Source organism: Chrysochloris asiatica, unplaced genomic scaffold, assembly GCF_000296735.1.
Source record: "Chrysochloris asiatica unplaced genomic scaffold, ChrAsi1.0 scaffold00034, whole genome shotgun sequence".
NCBI lineage: Eukaryota > Metazoa > Chordata > Mammalia > Afrosoricida > Chrysochloridae > Chrysochloris > Chrysochloris asiatica.
In genome coordinates, this window is record NW_006408552.1 from 14,878,647 (window position 1) to 14,898,260 (window position 19,614).

Consider the following 19,614-nt stretch of genomic DNA (forward strand, 5'->3'; position numbering starts at 1 on the left):
TTTAAAGATCTTTTTAAAAGATAGACATTAGTAGAGGCATACCTTGTATTTATTGATTGTGAGACACACACGTTTTATGGTTTCCCCAGTACAGATAAAAAAGAGGTTGGCAATAGACTGCCATCTATGTAGTGTGCCACAGCATGAGGAAAAAGCATGAAATATTGTGAGAATGACCAACAGGGGACACAGACACGAAGTGAGCATGCTGCTTGGAAAAGCATTGTTGATAAGAGATGCTTGATGGAAGGCTGCCACAATCCTCCCATTTGTAAAAAAACAACAACAAAATAACGAAAATGACATTGTCTCTGTGAAGCGCAGTAAATAAAGCCTGATAAGCTGAGGTCTGCCTGTGATGTGTTCAGGCTTTTTCAGGAGAACAAATGAGCCTCTCAAAACTCAGCTCAATAGTAGAAATGCCTCTGGATGGTTCTCTGGGCTGCCCTTAACGCAGGCATCTTAGAGTGTCACACAGCCACTGCCCTCTTTAACTGGGGTCTGGTCTCTGCTAGTCTATCTGAATTCCTCCCCACTGTTTCTTGAAGGATGAAACTCATTCCATGAATTCATTCTTCTCATCGCCTTCTTCCTGTCTGTATTTCTGTTTTGTTGCTTCTTGTTTGTCCCATTTTAATTCATTATTATTAGTAGTATCATTGTTATTTTGGTGAAAGTGTTCACAGAGACATACCCTTTCAACAGTTTCTGCATGTAAAGTTCCATGAAATGGGTTCCAGTCTTCAAGTCAGGCTATCATTCTCCACAATGTTTCACACAGCTCCATTGCCCCAGCTTACACCCACTTCAGTCTTCCCTTCCCAGTTGCTGCTGTGAATTGGAGCTCATGTAGCTCTGGTAGCGTAGTGGTTACGAATCGGGCTGTGAACCGCAAGGTCAGTAGTTCGAAACTACCAGCTGCTCCGCGGGAGAAAGCTGAGGCGTTCTGCTCCCGTAAAGATTAACAGCCTTGGAAACCCTGTTCAGGGTCACTATGAGTCAGATTAACAGCCTCGGAAACCCTGTTCAGGGTCACTATGAGTCAGATTAACAGCCTCGGAAACCCTGTTCAAGGTCACTATGAGTCGGAACCTACTCCACGGCACATAACAACAACAACAACAACAGATAATTCTTTCAAGGAGCACAGAACTCAAAGCAGTCTTACTTGATACATATGTACTTTTGGTTCAAAGAAGCCTTCAAAGGATAGTTTTGGTTTAATTTTTAAAGATGATCTCAGTACAATAGTGTCAGCGGTTCACCCAGGCTCCATAAATCCAGAAGTCTGGATTGTTCAAGAAGTTGGAAGTTCTCTTCTACATCCCCCCACCCCTTTGATCAAGATTCTTATATAGAATCTTTGTTGATCTCCTCTTAAGGAACACCTGCTAGTCTTTGGGCGGGAGCACCACCCCACTCCAACCTGACCGCATCTTTATTGAATTACACCTGCCAAGACCCTTTTCCCAAATAAGATCGTGTTTGGAGCTTCAGCAGAAAGCCTGGGGCAAGCCTTTTCTGTGTGTCTCCCATCTGCGACTCTCAGCCCCAGTGAGCTCATACACCTGCAGCCTGCACCTTTCACAGCCTCGGTGTGCTCTTCAGTGTCCGGCACCATGCTTCTAGCCAGCAGCCTCACCCTCTGTATATTTCTTCTAAGCCCACTCAAGCACTGTGTTCCCCCCATCTTCACTGCACCTGTCTGAGTGAACGGAATCCTGCAGGAGGAACCCTGACACTTCCCTGCCAGGTCCCCCCCCCTCCCCCACCTCCCTATCATCTGTCTTCATAGCTGAGGTCAGACTCTTCCAGGAGGTGTCAGTGTTTGCTGCTCTGTAGTCTTGCCTCCTCCCACCCACCTTTCTAGAACCTGAGGTTGTAAGTCCTGAGCCTGGCCCACTTGACTGCTCACCCATTTGACCATCCCCACCTTTCTGCCCTGGCTGGAGTCCAGGCCTGTAGTTTTTCAGGACAATAGTTCCATGGTTCTGTCTAGTGTCAACGACTCCAGAAAGTTCTATGAGAATTTGAAATTCGTTTTGCATTTCCCCTAGTCCCTCTTACAGTGTGTCTATGTTTTAGAAGGGCTGGGGCTGCCAGAGGCCTCATCAGGCGGGTGCACTGAGTGGGTGGCAGGACCAACACAAGCCAAGGACCCTCAGCTGGGTCTGTAGCTTCATGCCCACATTCTCTCCCCCAGCTCAGGATCCCCAAGTGGGGAGAGGGTGGGAGTGACTGCAGATGTGGGGGCATCTGGGTGGCTTCCCTCATATTCATTCTGTCCATCCATCCATCCTTTCACTCTGTCCCTCTATCCCCGCAGGCTTGAGCAGCCCTACTTCAGCGCCAACGCGCAGTTCTTCCAGGCGCTGAGCCAGTGTTCCTGCCTGCAGCGCCTGTGTCTGGTCTCCCGCAGCGGCACACTGCAGCCTGATGCCGTGCTGGCCTTCATGGGCCGCTGCCTGCACCTTGTCGTGTGCCACATGTTCACCGGGGAGTCCCTGGCCACCTGCAAGAGCCTGCAGCAGTCCCTGCTTCGGAGGTGAGTGGGGAGAGGACGTCACCTGTTTGTCCTTGTCACAAGCATGGCTACACGACCGCTGCTGATAGGACTGATGTACGTGCCCAGATTTGGGTGACAGAATTCAGAAACAGAATAGACAGAGACTAGCTCTTTGCTGGGATAAGAACAAGGCCTGGGTCTCCCCATCCATGAGCATCTCATTGGCCCAGGCCTTCTCCACCATGGTGCTAACCTTCTGGGTAGCTGGAGCCTACCCCTGAGGTGCAAGAATATTCTGTGCTTGTCCACATTTGGGCAGAAACACTCCTCTATGGAGAGCACACAGCAATTAGGTCTCTCTCTTTTTTAAAACTTGGTTTTGAAATAATGATAGTCTTAGAAAAGTTTCAAAAAGAAATAACTCAGAATTCCCAAATCCCCTTAAAACCACTGCTGTATAGTGGATTCTGACTGTAGCGACCCTATAGGAGCTGCTCTGTAGGGTTTCTGAGACTGTGGTTCTTATAGAAGCAGACTGCCACATCTTTCTCCCAAAGTGGGTTTGAAACACTGCCCTTTTGGTTCACAGCCCAGCACTTAACCCACTGTAGCACCAGGACTCCTTACCCTTAACCCAGCTTCCCCTAATATTAGCACTGGGTATTAACCACAGTACAGTTACCAAAACGTGTTCAACAAAACTGTACTAAGGACTGATCCACTGCCCTTTGACTGGCGCTGGTTTTCTCACTAATGCCCCATCTTCATTCTCTAGTGCTGCTCTAACAGAAATACCATCAGAGGTGCCTTTAACAAACAAAGTTATCCTCTCAGTGTAGGCTAGAAGTCCGAACTCAGAGCACAAGTCTGGAGAAAGGTCCTTGTCTCCTTTTAGCATCTGTAGGTCCAAGGCTCGTCGGAGTCCTCTGTATGTCTTGGCATCAGTCTTCCTCTGGATCCAAGGGCCAAAGGATGCACTCCAAGCTCGTTCTTGGTGGTAGCAGGTCCTTCGGATCCCTTAATGCTCTTACTGGCTATTGCGTCAGATCACATCAAGGTCACATCACATTATATAACTGTCAACCGTTGAGAATCACTGCCCAGCCAAGCGGACACATATTTTGGGGGAGCGCAATTCAGTCCACGGCAAGTCCTTTCCCTCACCCTGGTTCAGTTGTTCAGTTGTGACGTCTCATCAACCCTCTGCTTGTGTCACTCTCTGTCTCTCCTTGGCTGTCACGGCCCCGACACTTTTAAAGCCTCGGTTTGGATGCATCTAGTGTGTTCTCCTGATTCTCTTGAGATAATGCATTTCTGTCCGAATCTCAGTGCATTCTAGCAGGAGTACGTGACCTTGTGTTTTATTACTGGAGATGTCGACCTTGATCCGGTGTTTGGCTTGGTTTCCGCAGTGGCTTCCAGCTGTCTCCCCAGTAAAGGTACTGCTGTTTCCTTTCTAATCCATCAGTATACTTTGGGGAGAGATACTTTGGGACTCTGCGGATCACTCCCATGTCCCATCACACTTTCTCCGGCTAATGCTAGCAGCTACCCCTGTGGCGCAGTAGGTTAAGCAGTGGGTTGCCAATTGAAAGGTCAGTGGTTCAAGCTCTCCAGCCAGTTGCTTCCATAAAGATTTCCAACCTTGGAAAACCTATGGGGCAGTTCTACTCTGTCCTATAGGACTGTGGTGATGCCTGGGAGTTTGGTTTTTTGGGTTTTGCTCCTTCTGCTTTTGTGAATTGCAATCTTCTGTGAGAAAGGTCCTTTTCCCACTGGTTAATTTATTCCGCTATTTGCTTGTGTCAGTATGAATGTGTGGATACGAATTTCCCTCCACAGTTGTAGTCCAGTCCAACCTTACTACCTTCTGCCCATCGCTTCTTTCTCTGTCTATTATTTGCACTGTGGTGAATGACATATAGCAAAACATTTGCCAGTTTCATCGTTTGCACGTGTCGAGTTCTGTGTCTTAAACAACGTTCCCTGTGTTGTGCAGCCATCGCTGCAATCTGGTCCTAGTTTTTCCCACCAGGAACTCAGCGCCTCTTAAGCAGGCTCGTCTCATTTCCCACCCACCTGTCCCCGGTGACCACTATGAATTCTCATGATTGACTGACTGCCTTAGTGTCCACTGCTCATTAGATGCTTCAGTTATTCCCCACTTGGCCACTGGGTCTGTGTTCAGGTTGAATTTTGTGCTTTTTCGCATACTACTCCTGTCCCCACTCAATGCTCATCTGGTCTTTTCCCTGCCCCAGCCCCTGCCCTGGGATCGACCAGTTAGTTCTCTAAGGAGCCCTGGTTCCTGTTATTGGAGAAGAGTATTTAGAAACCATGAGCTGGGTGTTGGGTGTGCTTGGTGTTCCTGGGGTGTCAATCCTCCTAGGCCCTCCCAGAGCTGAGGCATGTGTCTGTGTAGCCCAAGACCTGGGTGCTGGGTGCTGGGTGTACCTGGTATTCCTGGGGTGTCAGTCCTCCTAGGCCTTCCAAGAGCTGACAGGCAGCACATCTCTATTTCTAGAGCTGCCTACTTGTATCTGGACCAAGAGCAGCGAGTTCCTACTGATTCCTGCTCCACACTGCAGGCTTTCCTCTTTGCACCCTTTCTTCCTCCTTTCCTTCCCGTTACAGTGAGGCACCGGGCTCTCGGCACCCACAGTACATTTACATATTTGTCCAATCAGAGTGTGCACGTAGCTCCATCTCAGAGCTGCTGACCTATTACCCCATGAGAAGCACATTTACTGGTTAGGGTCTAATACTTCAGTAGAGTTTTCTTGGTTTTGGCCTCATGGTATCCAGTCAAAATACTGTTTGTCAGACTTACCTGATGTCTTTGTTCTCTAGTGCTGCTAAAACAGAAACACCGTGAGTGCTGGCTTTAACAAAAAGAAGCTTATTGTCTCGCAGTTTAGGAGGCAGAAGTCCAAATGCAGAGCGTTGGGATCTGGAGAAAGGTCCTTGTCTCCGGTCAGCACCTGTAGCCCTATCATTCCCTGGAGAGCTCCGTGTGTCTTGGCATCAGTCTCCCTGGGCCGAGGAGCTTCCCCGTGCAGGGACCCCAGGTCCAAAGGACACCCTCCACTCCTAGATCTTCCTTCTTGAGGGCAGTAGGTCCCTCCTTTTCTGCTCATGGCTCTCTTCTTGTATGTCTTGTAAGATAAAAGGTGTTGCAGGCCACACCCCTGAGGAAACTTCCTTTCAGCTGATTAATTGCTCATAGTAGATCTCATCATGGGATAATTGCATCATAGTTGATATCATCATGAGGATGACTGTATTTCAGCTACCACACCACACCACTGAGAATCCTGGTCCATCCACGCTGACACAGAACCTTAACTCTCACACATATGAGCATTTTTTTCTCCCCCACCTCCTTTAGGGTGCACCTGTGATGCACTTAGGTCCATTTGTTACTGCTTAATATTCCCTGTAGGAGCTCTGCTACTGTAATGGTTACGAGTCGGGCTGCGAATCGCAAGGTCAGCAGTTCAAAACTACCAGCTGTTCTGTAGGAGAAAGATGAGACTTTCTGCTCCCATAAAAATGTATAGCCTCGGAAACCCTGTATAGGGTTGCTATGAGTCGGAACCAACTCCACGGCATATCACCACCACCACCACTATCCACATCTGTTTTCACTCCACATCTCGGACAATTTTATGCATTTATTTTTGGTATCTGACGCCTCACTATAGTTGTATGGAGTCCTAGTGTGGCGCTGTGGGTTAATGCGCTGGACTGCAAGGTTGGCGCTTCAAGCTCACCAGGCACTCTTTGGAAACCCTACACATGGTCCCTATGGGTTGGAACAGACTTTATGGCACTTAACTATAACAACTATGGTTGTAAGAGTCTGAGCTGTAGAAGAGGGCAGTCAGACAAACGTCTACCCTGTCCCTTCTCCCCTTCCCTTCCCACCTACCCTCATTGATTACCAGCGTCTAGATTTCCCTTTCTGTATTTCTGTTGCACAAATGAGCTGGTACATGTGCATTCTCTTACCTCCTCTTTTTCAATTACTAATCTCTCCTGGGAATCCTCCCTCCTCATCTGCTCATAAAGACCTTACTCATTCTTTGAAAACTTTTTATTTTGATTTGAGCCGAAGTCTATAGCATAGATTGTTTTTTTCCATTCAGACACGTTTTGTTTCGTGACATAGATTGCGTTCCCCACAATGTAACAGCACTCTTCCCACTTCCTCCCTGAGTTTCCTGTTTCCATTCCTCCTCCTCTCCCGTCTCTTCTGGCCTTCTGAGTTTTCTTCCTGGGAAAATGCTGCCCTTTGTGTCTCAGATGGTTGAATTTTCTAAAGGAGTACGTACTTTGCTGGTGTGGTTGCTCACCTTATAGGCCTGTCTCTCATGTTGAGCCAAGGAACTCTGGTAGTGTAGTGGTTACACATTGGGTTGTTATCCCCAGAGTCAGCAGTTCAAAACTACCAGCTGCTCTGTGGGAGAAAGATGAGGCATTCTGCTCCCGTAAAGATTTACAGCCTCAGAAACCCTATACAGGATTGCTATCAGTCAGAACCGACTCCACGGCACATAACAACAACAAAATTGTTGAGCCAGAGGGGTGAGTTGAATTCCAGGCTTGCAGGGTGACCAAGGAAGGGCCATGGTGTCCTGTATTCTTCTTGACATTTATTTTAAGAAACTGAAAAAACACAGACACAAAGGAGCATTCTATACCAGTTGACGTGAAGCCCCTTGACTCCCAGGACCTGCCAGTACGGATTTGCTCTTGAAATCTGTGACGTACACAAATTCCCAAGAGACAGAACCTCCTCAGTGAGCTAGGGTCACTGGAACACAGACGCCACACATCAATGGCTTTAAAGAGCAGAAATCGATTTTCTCACAGTTCTGGAGGCTCAGAGTCGGAATCGGTGGGTCACCTGCATTGATTCCTTCCTTGTCAGTGGCTTTGGGTGTTCCTTAACTTGCAGCAGTTTCCATATGGTGTGTGTCTGGTGTAGAGCCATGGGGTGGACCTCTTATTTCTAGACAGGCTCACATTTATAGGTATTGGAGCCAGGATTATAGTGCATAGTTCTTGGAGACACAATTCAATCACTAACTGCTGGGCCTCCCAATTTACCATTCCAGAAATTAGGGGAGGTGATGGAGGGTAAACCCTGTAGTCCCAGAAATTGAGGCTTCAAAATAATTGAGTACATTTGCTTATTGTTAGATTATTCACCTCTGTCTTAAAAAAAAAAAAACCAAACCAGTCATCTAGAACAGGCTTTCCTGGTTGGGGAGAGGCTGTTAGAACCCCTGAGACGCTGGCCCTTAGTCACCCTTCACGTCTAGAAATGAGCTCATCCTCCTTTTCATCCAAACAATACACAGGTGTGTAAGGGGAACAGGAGTTCTGGTGTGGCGCTGTAGGATAAGCACTGAACCGCAAGGTGGGTTTGAACTGCAAGGTTGGCACTTCAAACTTCCAAGCCACTCCTTGGAAACCCTACACAGGGTGGCTATGAGACGCGACTCAACAGCACTTAACAACAACATCAAGAGGAACAATAGCAGTAGTGAGGTCTGCACACCTGAGAATAATCAACCATTTGAAATCAAAAGTGCAGCACTTACTCAAGGGCAGTGCTCCAAGGGGTTAGGAAACAAGGAGAAACAGAAATGGGAGAAACTGGGAGGAAGTGGGATGAATGGTGCTCTGTTGTGGGATGGGCAATCAATGAAATGAAACAAAATGTGTCTGAATTATTGACTGGAAAACTGACCTGCTCTATAAACTTTCACCCAAGTCACGTTCTAAGTTAAAACCAGTTGCTATTCAGTCAGTTCTGACTCACTGGTGCCCCCGTGTGTGTCGGGTTTCCAGTGACTGAGTTTTTCGCATTCTGATTTTGTGTGTTTGCCCCTTACATGCATGGATGATAAAGTAGGACTTGTGGTTCTCACTTGAGGTCTGTGGATGTTGGTTCACCCTCCAGGTGCTGGGTGTAGCCAGATAGCATCTGACACTGTGCTGCTGTCCTGTAGATGGGCCTTCTGGACCTTTCCCCATCTTGTCTTCTCTCAGCCTGAATATCCTCACAGGGGATTTCCTGTGCCCAGGTATTCCCAGAAGGGGCGTTGCCAGGACGCTTTGAGAAATTGCTACATTGTTCTCCAAAGTGGTTCTACCAAGTTCTGTCCCATGTGGGTGTGAGAGTTCTTTTTTCCCACTTCCTTCCACCTGGGAGCAGTCAGGCGATCAGGCCCTTCTCTGTCTTCTCTGTCGTGGTGGAAACGTTCTTAATGTTGTTTGCACTTGCTTTTAATCTCTTCCTGACATGCATCATTTTGTATTTTTATTGGTCACTTATGGTCAGGCAGTAGCAGTTCAGGGGTGGATTTTTGCCTCCCTTGTGTGAGACCCCGGTTCAATTCCCGGTCGGTGTTCTTACGCAAAGCCACCACCATCAGTAGAGGTTTGCATGTTGCCGTGATGCTGACTAGTTTTCCATGGAGCTTCCAGACTAAGACAGACTAGGAAGAAAGGCCTGGAGATCTAGTTTTGGAAACCAGCCTGTGAAAACCCCATGGATCACTGTAGTCCCATCTACATCCAGGCATGGGAATGGCACCTGGCCAGACAGTCGTTTGCTCCCTGTGCCAAGTGATGGCAGCATATGACAACAACGGTGACAGTTACCCCTTCCTCGTTTGTGGTCATCTCTTCAGATCCCTCATGAACTTTTTTTTTTTTTTTTTTTTTTATACTCATTTTTTTAAAATACAGATCATGATTCAGATAAAATGAAAATTTAAAAATCAACTTACACTTTCATTAATGTCAATATGTCTACACATGTGCTGATCAAGTTGATAGCTTATGTGTGTTAACAGCTACATTTCTACTTTTCTACACAAAAAATTCAAACACACACAGATAGCATACATGTGTCTTAGTTAATAAAATTTACAGAGCATCAAATCAGGCTCTTTACACATCTCAAGCCAGTTCTTTAGAGTTGGAGTCCCCATCTGGTTTTTACATAGCTGATTTTGCCAAGCTACAATATTAATCTTTCCCAATAGTCATTTGAAGGTACACAAAAATGCTCATTTCTGCAACTACAACAAAAACATTACTTTCTAACTTCAATGCAGCCTCCGCTGTGATCAAATTCGAAGTCCTCAATACTACTGCTCAAGTTTGTTAATGTCCAAAACAGCTCTGATTTTCCATGTGCAGAATTTTGGTCAAAGAAATGTTCTCCGAGTTATTATTCCAAGGCTTTGTCTGTGTTGGTAAATCCTCTTCTTTGGGGAGGGAGAGATTAAATTATTCAGCTAGATAGCCCACCAATGCACATCTCATAAATTTTAAAACACAGTCTGATGCTTGACTTTTGCCACGGTGGCAATGAGGCACCTCACTTAGGAAAATGCTGGAAAGAGCTGTGTGTGGATAATGCAACTTCAGGAAATTTCCCTTCCATGACCATTGGGGCCATTTTTTTTAACGTTCTCCTCAAGGAGAAATGAGGAGAATGTTGTACTTTTCTCATAGGCCTCTTTTCCTGACATTTTTCACATAAAAACTTTTAGTTAAAATCATCACTTGCTGAGAGACTTGTTCTCTGCAATTACTCAAGGCGAAAGAACACTTTATAAAAAATATAATAATGATATAATGCTTAAATGTGTTATTTGGCAGCACTCATAAAAAATATGCCTTTTTAGTTATGTCAAAAACTAATCAGATTGGTAAATGTGAGGGTGGGGTTTGAGAACATGTGAAGGCCACCTGGGAGGACCGGTGAGAGGCACCTCAAAGCATTGAGGGTGAGGGTGGGGAGGTGGCGGTGCTCTGAGGCTACAGCTCAAAATCGGATCTGTGGTGGAATGGCATTCTAGGATTCCAAGTTAGAGAGAGTTACAATTTGGTTTCTAGGAGTGGCCATTAAAACAACAACAAAATGACACTAACCTCCATGGCATCAGCTCGACAGTTGAGGAAAACTGGATGCATAATGGCCATTTTAAGCTTAAAAAAAAAAATGGTTCAAATTAAACACACTAACCGAGGTGATTTATTTCAACCCTGGTTACTAAAATAAGAACTAAATTTTATAACTGATTTTATTTTACTACCTCATGAACTTTTCTGGTGGGTTTTCTTAGAGCAAGAGAAAGGGTTGCTCAGTTCATAAGTTCCACACCGGCTATGAGACAGTACCGGGGATTTTGGACTCAGTGGGCCAGGCCGTGAGGATTCTAGTGAATTCTTTTCTCATTTTTCCTTCCTGCTCTGCTCACTGTTGCTTCATGAGCTTAATGACAACCCCCTCTCATACATCCCAAGCATCCTTTTACGATTTGCCTTTTATATTTATTTGCCCTCTTCTTCACAACCAGCTCCCAAAGCTTATTGGTTTGGTTTGTGTGCAAAATACAAGTCATGTATCGTGAGGGCCACAGGCATCTCTGTGTTGAGTGTGTGCTACTTGGACTTTGCTGCTTGTATGTCGGAAAGTTCAGAGACTTCCTGTAACTGCACGCCACGTTGTGCGTTAACTAGACTGATCAGTCGAGACACCTTTGATCAGTCCTTGTCGACGTTCATCCCACAGGAAATGGTGAGTTCGGGTTTGACCACAGATTGAAGGAAGGCATCTGATTCGGTGTGCTCACGGTGTTCGGGGTAGTGGACTGCTCCTGACTGTGTGCCCAGGCGTCACTGCGCAGGTTCTCCAGGCCCGAGATAGGCTGTATGAGTGCAGGGAGTACGCTAGCAGAAACCTGCCACTTCTGAGACTTCTTCCAAGGCACCACTCCAGAAGTCGGGGTGGTGGAGGTGACGCCTTCAGTCCCAGAAAGCCATGTCTCAAAATAACTGATTGTGTTTGCTCACTGTATTTCTGTATTTGTACACTAACAGTGTATTACATGGTTTCCCAAATCCTGCAACCCCTTGTTTTCTGGAGGTGCCATATGCGCTATATTATTTATGTGGGTACACTGTCTGGGGACAAACATGACACTCACCTCTGTCCTGTCAGTTGTCACTGAGTTGGCTCCTACTCATGGTGACTTTATGGACAAGGAGGTTTCAGAGAGTTTGTGGGAAAATGGAACTAACAGATCACAGCATTTCCCCATGAACTTAATCTGAAACCTCCTCCTCTAACAGCCTGGTGTCTGTACCATCCTTACGGCTGTTGTTTGATTTGAGCCCGTTGTTGTTCCCGCTGGTATTTTGGGTGCCTTCCAACCTAGAGACTCATCTTCCAGCATGGAATTGGATAATACGCTGTGTGATCCGTAGGATTTTCATTGGCTGATTTTCCAAAGTTTAGTTCCAGGCTTTTCTTCCTAGTCTGTCTGGAAACCTGTCCACCATGGGTGACGCTGCTGTTGGTATTTGAAATACTGGTGGCATAGTTTCCTGCATCACAGCAACACACAAGTCACCACAGTATCGCAAACTGGCACGTTCAAGAGTCAGTTCCAACTCATAGCAACCTCTTGTACAACAGAGCAAAACACTCTAGGGTCCTCACAATCATTGTGGCATTTAAACCCATCGTAACCACAGTTCATTTTGTTGAGAGTGGTCTTCTTTGCTGCCCCTCCACTTTACTAAGCTTGATGGTCCTCCTCCGGGGAGTGGTCCTTCCTGACAACACATCCAAGGTATGAGAGGTGAAGTCTCGCCATTCTTACTTCTAGGGAGCATTTCTCTCTGGACTTTTTTCCAATACAGGTTTTTTTCATTCTCTGGTCGTCCATGGCTCTTTGCTATTTCTCACCAGCCCCATTATTCAAAGGGATGGTGGCTACTGGCTGTCAAAGGCTTAGCAGGTGGGCTTGGGGTTGATGGTAGCTGATTTGAGAGCTGGCCTCCAGAGTGGTTAATGGCTCCGCCCAGCACCTGCGACCTCGCTCATTCTCTGCTTCTGTGCGTGCTCTGCTTCTGTCTGACGGCCAGAGCAGAAGGTCAAGGGTGATTTTCTGGGGTGCGGCAGATGAGGACCCCTGTTCTGCTCTGCCCTTCTAGCTGTTGGAACACCCCTGTCAGTTTGTCCTAAGTCTCCACTTGCTGGGGCTCCAGCTTCGGGGAGGCGGTGGTCAGGTAACTGGGCTGACCTTCCTCAGTGTCTATGCTGGATGAGGTCAGTTCCCAGCCCTGAGCGGCTCAATTAGAGAGGTTGGGGCGGGGTGGGGGAGGGCGGTGTGTGTGCCTGAGTGTGTGCCCTAGGTACACCTGTGCTCACCCGTGTGTATATGTGCCGTGCTTGTACCTGTGCTCACACCGTGTGTTTGCACTGTGTATGCCTGTGCTCACACCATGTGTGTGTGCTTGCCGTGGGTGTACCTGTTCTCACACTGTGTGTATATGTGTACCTATGCTCATACCCTGTGTGTTCGTGTGCGTGTGCATGTACCTGCGCTCATCCCGTGTGTGTATGTGTATCTGTGCTCAAACCGTGTGTGTCTGCACGTGCCATGTGTATCAGTGTGTGAGCATGCCGTGGGTGTCCCTGCGCTTACACCACATGTGTGCCTGTGTGCGCATACCGGCCTTCTCTAGAAGAGAGCACCCACGGCCACCAGGCGCTCTGAAAGAGCTGTTTTTGTGTCAGGGCAGCACTGAGGGCAGGCCCTCAGCAGCCCTGTGAGCACAGCGTGGCAGGCTGCTCCACTGGACTCTACACTGGAGGCCAGCTCTGGATGTTGCTTTATGTATTATTATCCTAGGCATGTTCCTTGCTTACACTCTCCGTTCACACCGCTTCCAGCTGGCAGCTCACTGCCTTGGCCTCCTCCTGGGTTGGTGATGGCTCCTCTAACCCCTGAAAACCACCCTTGTTTAGATGCATGGGGTCTCTGGGTAGTACAAACAGCACATTTCGGCTAACTAGTCACCAAAAACTTGGGGTTCAAGTCTACCCTGGGGCCCTTCAGAAGAAAGGCCTGGTAATCTATTTCCAAAGAGCCACTGAAAACCTGGTGGAACCGGCTCTTCAATGAGGTCCAGGCGCTGTTATCTGTCAGCTGCTCACACTGGTCTGTGAGGCTGGTGTGTGGCAGCTCCTTCACCCTTGGCATTTTTGGACCACCAAGTCTAGGCCTGGCCCCTCTCCAGCCTGTGCCCACCCCACCCTCTGTACAGGTTCCAGGGCGATGCCTGCATAGAATTGGTTATCTGATATTTGAGGACAGGCTCAGGCTGGCCTGGCTTAAGTGGTTTCCTGCGTGTATGCTATACCTTCTCCTCTGTCCCCACACCTGGCCTCTCATAGCAGCAGCACACCCCCCCTCCCGCTCATGTCCCCTAGCGTGTCAGTGACACTGAACACCCTCCTGGCCAGCAGTGCTAATTCCCTGCTGTTTTCCAAGAGCACCCCTATCTGGGTGTCCCTGGGGGCTTGGGGACTGGGCTGATTCCTGCTTCTAGAAGCTTTCTGTGCCTGACATTGGGCATTATGTCTGTTGTTTAAACAAAAAAAAAAAAAAACAGTGAAAATACTATTACCCCAGTTTAGAAATGGAGAACCTGAGGCTCAGTGGTGAACAGAGTAATTGAAGGGGCAGTGTCTCCCCCCAGTGTCCCCGCCTCTTCCTGCCCACAGCTGGGAGGCTCCCCAAGCCTGCCCTACCCTGGTGCTCGCTGCATCTCTGCAGGTCCTCCAGTAGGTGGTGCTGTGGTTCATGTCAGCAGCCCTCCTTTCAGTTCACCTTTGCCTCCAGCCTGGCTTCACCAGCTCTACCTTGTGTGGCAAGTGACATGGAAGGAGAGAGCTGGCATTTAGTGTCACCTGTCTCTGGTGCTCCTCCTCACCCCCTACTGTTGTTCAGGGATGGGCCATTCGTCTCCTTTGAGGTGGCACGCAGGCTCCGCCCGGTGGTCGGCAACTTCTCCCACTCACCTGTCCCTTGGGTGCCATCTGACTCTGAGGTGGGTGTTATCGGCCGTTACTTCTTCCTCTGGCTGTGCCCTGGATGGGCTTGGTGGGGATCTACAGTGTTGATCCCTGCAGGCCCCAGGAAGGGCCAGCTAAGCGGTTGCCTCAGTTTCCTCCACTGTTAGCATGTAACCTGCCTGGGGAGTAGTCATCATGGCTGGAGATACTGTGAAGACAGAGCCCTGTGTTTCCATTCCTTTTCTTAATAGGTTTCCATTTTGAGAAAGAGCCCTGGTTCTGCAATACTTAAGTACTCGGCTGCTATCAGAGAGGTCAGCAGTTCAAATCCTCCAGCTGCCACTCTTTGGGAGAAAGATGTGGCTGCCTACTTCCATAAAGATGACCGCCTTGGAAGCCCTATGGGTGGTGTGAGCCTGTCATGTGGTGGACAGCAGCCAGTAACAACAGACTGTTTGGGGATTTAAAAGCTGGCTGGAGCAAGGAGTGCTGGGGGCATGGTGGTTAAAGCACTCGACACTTAACATAAATATCAGTGGTTCTAATCCATCAGCTGCTCTGAGGGAGGAAGATGTGACATCAGCTTCTGTAGAGAAGACAGCCTCAGAAACCCTAGGCAAGAAACCCTAGGGGATTGTTCCACTCTGCCCGGCAGGGTGGCCCTGAGTCAGAATCGATGTATTTTTCAGAGCGGTTTTAGGTTTGCAGGACAACTATGCAGAAAATAGCATATGGTCCCCTACACAGTGATGGTTACTTCTCTTATGAATGTTCCTATGGTATGTTTGCTACAGCGGACAAGCCAGCATAGATCTGTAAGAATGTGTTAACTCACACCTCTAGTGTGTGCTCTTGTTGTTGGGGGCCATGATTTGATTTTGATTCCTGATGACCTCACATGACAGACAGAGTAGGCCTGCCCCATAGATTTCTAAGTTCTCCTCTTTACGGGAGCAGATCTCCAGGGCTTTGTCCCTTGAGCTGCTGGGCGGTTTTGAACCACCATCCTTTTGGTAAGTAGCTGAGTGCTTAACCCTCATGCCACCAGGGGCCAGCAGTTTGTGTTGTACAGGCCCATGGGTTGAGACAAGTGCCTCATGTCACTTGTCCAGTGTGAGAGTGGGTGATGGCTTGTCCTTCGTAGAACCTTGGACAATGGTCCTTGTCTAATTGTCCTCTCAGGGTCTCGAGCTCACTTTCTCAGAGGCGTTTCATAGCGGTCAGTCTCCCCTTAGCAATCCGCCGACTTTCCCCCTCTTTGGCCAGGTCCAGCGGCCCTAGTGCCAGGTCTGGGTTGAGAGTTTAGGGAAAGGCCATAATAATCAGGGACCCCTACTGAGGACCTGCAGGTGTGGTGTTTCTTGTCTGTCTTTCTCCAATGCTTGTGCCTGGGACTACCACCCCGCTCAGTCCTGGTCTCCGTAATGCCGAGTGGCCACAGCCAGCAAAGCCAGCCCCTCCCCCTGTCTACTTCACTTCCTGCCTTTCCCAGAACCCCCTGAATCATCCTGTCCTGGGCTGAGCCAACACAGCCTCCTGGCCCATTAGTGCTGACAGACATGGGCCTCGACTTGGAGGGGTCTGGAGCCCCCTCATCCCATATGCCGTCAGCCTCAGGGCAACCCTCTCATCTGTCCCCTCTGCTGCTGACTTCCCAACCTGCCCTGGACTGAGAGGATGTCCCTGGCAGGAATTCCAGGGCTCTCCCAGCCTACATTTGACACCCCATTCCTGGTACTGTCCTACCAGACAGACCTCTGTGGGCCTGTGTGCCACACTCAGGTTCTCTTTGATGTCTCTGTGATGCCCCATGAGGTCAGACCAGCCTTGCCCTCCAGCTCCTGAGAACACGTCCCTGTTCGCGACCAGGCCACAGCTCTGTTCCTGACCCCACTTTCACCGTCAGCTCCCGTAGCCTCACTTCTGGGTCTGTGACAAAATGTGAGCCTCTTCCTCCTGCCTGTGTCCTGACGCAGCTGTCGCCTATGCTAAGCGCCCTGTTTCTGCCCCACCTCCGGGTGCCGCCCCTATGTTACAGTGAGAAACCCAGGTCAAGAGAGAATTTGGGGATCCCCAAGGTCTGGCTGCATGTAAATGGTGGAGCAGGCTCTGGGTGCCATGTGGTCCCCCACAGGAATCCAGGATGCCATCTGAATAGGAGAATCAGCAGTGAGGGAGACAGAGGCCAGACTCTAAGGAAGACAACTGGGGCTCCCACAGTGCCTGGCCAGACAGGTGGACAGGGCGTGGGTAAGCAGATGCCGCAGCCTGCAGCCAGGTCTCTGAGGAGGCCTCTGAGCTCCTGGACAGGCTCCCACCTCTGCGCCCCAGCCCTCTCGTCTGTATTTTGCCAAGCTACTTCTTGCTTCTAGAATATTGTTGTTGATCCCCTATTCTGTAGCTGAGCCATTGAGGCGCAGCCAGCAGGGACAGAGAGCACTCCCAGGTGGCTGTACCCCTCAGGGCTGTGGACGTGGGCCTCTGGGAGCTCCTTATGGAACCGCCAGCCTTCTTCCTCCAGGACACCCAGGGATTCCTGCTGGGGGGCCGGTCCTGCAGCGCCCTGTTGGCTGCTGTAACTCAGGCCTCACATTCCAAGGCATGGGTCACGCGCTCTGCTTGTCCCTGAGGCCCAGCTGGAAATTCCTTCCCTCCAGCAAGCGCAAGGGGCCCAGGGGTGTGTTCCTTGGCAAGGTCTCCTGCTGGTGAGGAATGTGAGCTGGTGAGACCAGACAGACAGGACGCCCTCACAGCCCCCTCCTGGGTCGGGTCTGAGCACAGTACAGACGAATCTCCACATTCCGGGTTTGCCTCCTATGGGGGAGCAGCTTCCTGAGCATCTGGGGCCAGGGGCTCCAGGGTCCTCCACCAGGGAGGTCCAAGGCCCCCTGCTCAGTCAAGCTCCAAGGTCATGGTCTGCGTCTGTGCTGTAGACTCTGTAGGCGCTTGTGACGTTGCAGACCACCGTCGCCTGGTGTTTAAGTCTGGGCAACTCAGTGCTTCTGAAAGGAGAGTGGATTTAAAACGTAGAAGGGGTGCTCTATTACTTCCCTTTTCCCTTGTTGATGAAGCAGTGCGAACCCACCACAAGTGGCCTTGGGTTCACCGCAGCTCTGGGTAGGACTCCTGGCCAGTCTGCCACCCCCACCTGGGATGCCCGTCCTGTCCCCATTGCTTCTGCCACTGTGCCAGTCCATCTCCTTGTGTGGGGGGCTGGTCTTCCTCTTTTTCCCTGAACCTAAACTTTGCTGTTGTTAAGTACCATCAAGTCGGTTCTGGCTCATAGCAACCCTGTATAGGGTTTCCGAGGAGCGGCTGGTGAGTTTGAACCGCAGACCTTGTGGTCCAGTGCTTATGACAGCAGGACCCCTGACCCTGCACTTTACCTCTCATGATGTCCTTCTTCAGGGACTGGTCCCTCCTGATAGTATGTCTGAAGTATGAGAGATGAAGTCTCACCATCTCTCTTTCTAAGGAGCATTCTCACTCTGCTTCTTCCGACACAGATTTGTTTGTTCTTCTGGCTGTCCATGGTGTCTTTAATACTCTTCTCCAAAACCATAACTCAAGTGCATAGATTCTTCTACCATCTTCTTTATTCATTGTCCAACTTTCACAAGCATAGGAGGCGATTGAAAGTACCATGTCTTGGATCAGGCCCACCCTAGTCCTCAAACTGACATCTTTACCTTTCAGTACTTTGAAGAGGCCTTATGCAGCAGATTGGCCTAATGCAGTAGTTGCTTGATTTTTTGACTGCTGCTTCCAAAATAAGTGTTATAAATCCGCTGTCCTATGCCTGTCTTAAGAATCTGGTGTGGTGCTGTAGGATAAGCACTGGACCACAAGGTAGATTTGAATCGTAAGGTTGGTGGTTCAAACCCACCAGCCAGTCCTCAGAAACCCTATACAGGGTTGCTTATGAATTGGAACCCACTCAAAGGCACTTCACAACAGCAGAGAAGGAGTCCTGGTGGCACATGGGTTAAGCACTGGACTGCTAACAGAAAGGTCAGCAGTTGAAGCCCAGCAACTACTCCAAGGGAGAAAGCTGAGGCTGTCGGCTTCCTTAAAGATTCATAGTCTAGGAAATCCCACGAAGCATTTCTGCTCTGTCCTGTAGGGTTGGTATGAGTCAGAGTCGACTCAGTGGTGTGAGTTTTAGCAAGTAGAGAAAGGGAAAGACACATGAAAATTACCCAACAGACAAAGAGAAAACTTTCCCCTAGAGCTTGTACCCTGAACTTGGACTTCTGACCTCCTAAACAGTGAGAGAATAGAATTGTTCCTTAGAGCCACCCGTACCTGTGGAATTTGTTACAGCAGCGCTAGAAAACCAAGGCACAAATAGGGTAAAACATTCTCAAAAAGTAAATTCTTCTCCCTTCCAGGGGCAACTGCTATTACCAGTTTCTTATACCTCCTCCCCGATGGTCTGGGGGACTGGAATCACCTGCATATGTCTCCTTCCCCATGTTCTTAACCTGACATTAGAGACTGGGCTGCCCAACTCAAGCTGGTCTGCATCTGTCCTGTGTTCAGTATTAGCACAGAGCCCTGCATCTGCTAGCTGACGGGACAGTCATTTATTAAACCAGAACCCCGTTGGTGGATGTTTTGGTTATCTCTAATGTTGCTATTAAAATCAGTGCTGCAAAGAATGTCCTCACACGAGTGCCCCAGGCGGGTGTTTTTATAGGATATATTCCTGGAAATGGGATCGCTAGTTTGTTTCCTTGGCCTGCCATACCATAGTACCCACAAATTGGGCGGCTCATAAAAACAGAAGTTCATTCTCTTGCAGTTCCAGAGGCGGGGAGTCTGTGACCAGGGTGTCAGTGTGTTCATTCAGGGAGACTGTTCTTGTCTCTCTCCTAGCTTCGGGTAGCCTAGGTGTTCTTAGCTTGTGGTAGTAAGATGCATGGAGTCTCCCTGCCTCTGTGTGTCTCCTCTTCTTTTATAAGGATCCTAGTCATGTTGGCTTAGGACCCTCCCTACTCCAGCAGGATCTCATGTTATCTTCCGGTTGTAGTATTGAAGGATTCTATAGCAAAATATTGAATGACACAGGGAGCCTCAAAAGAACCTGGACTGGCTTACAAGCTTTCAAGAGGGAACCTAGATCCAGAGGGCCTGGAGGAAGGTAGAATCTCCAGTGAGTAGTAGTATTCAATCTGTCTAGGCGGGGCTGATGCAGTGAAATGCAGACGGGTCT

General features: G+C 48.9%; 1 protein-coding gene across 1 annotated transcript in view; it reads left to right on the forward strand.

The window, feature by feature from the left end:
• FBXL18 (F-box and leucine-rich repeat protein 18) overlaps positions 1-19,614 on the forward strand; it is a 42,883-nt gene that overhangs the window by 17,692 nt on the left and 5,577 nt on the right. Inside the window, exon 4 of the mRNA XM_006859775.1 lies at positions 2,327-2,545. Within this exon, the coding sequence (XP_006859837.1) occupies positions 2,327-2,545 (219 nt within the window). The remainder of the gene's footprint in view (positions 1-2,326; positions 2,546-19,614) is intronic.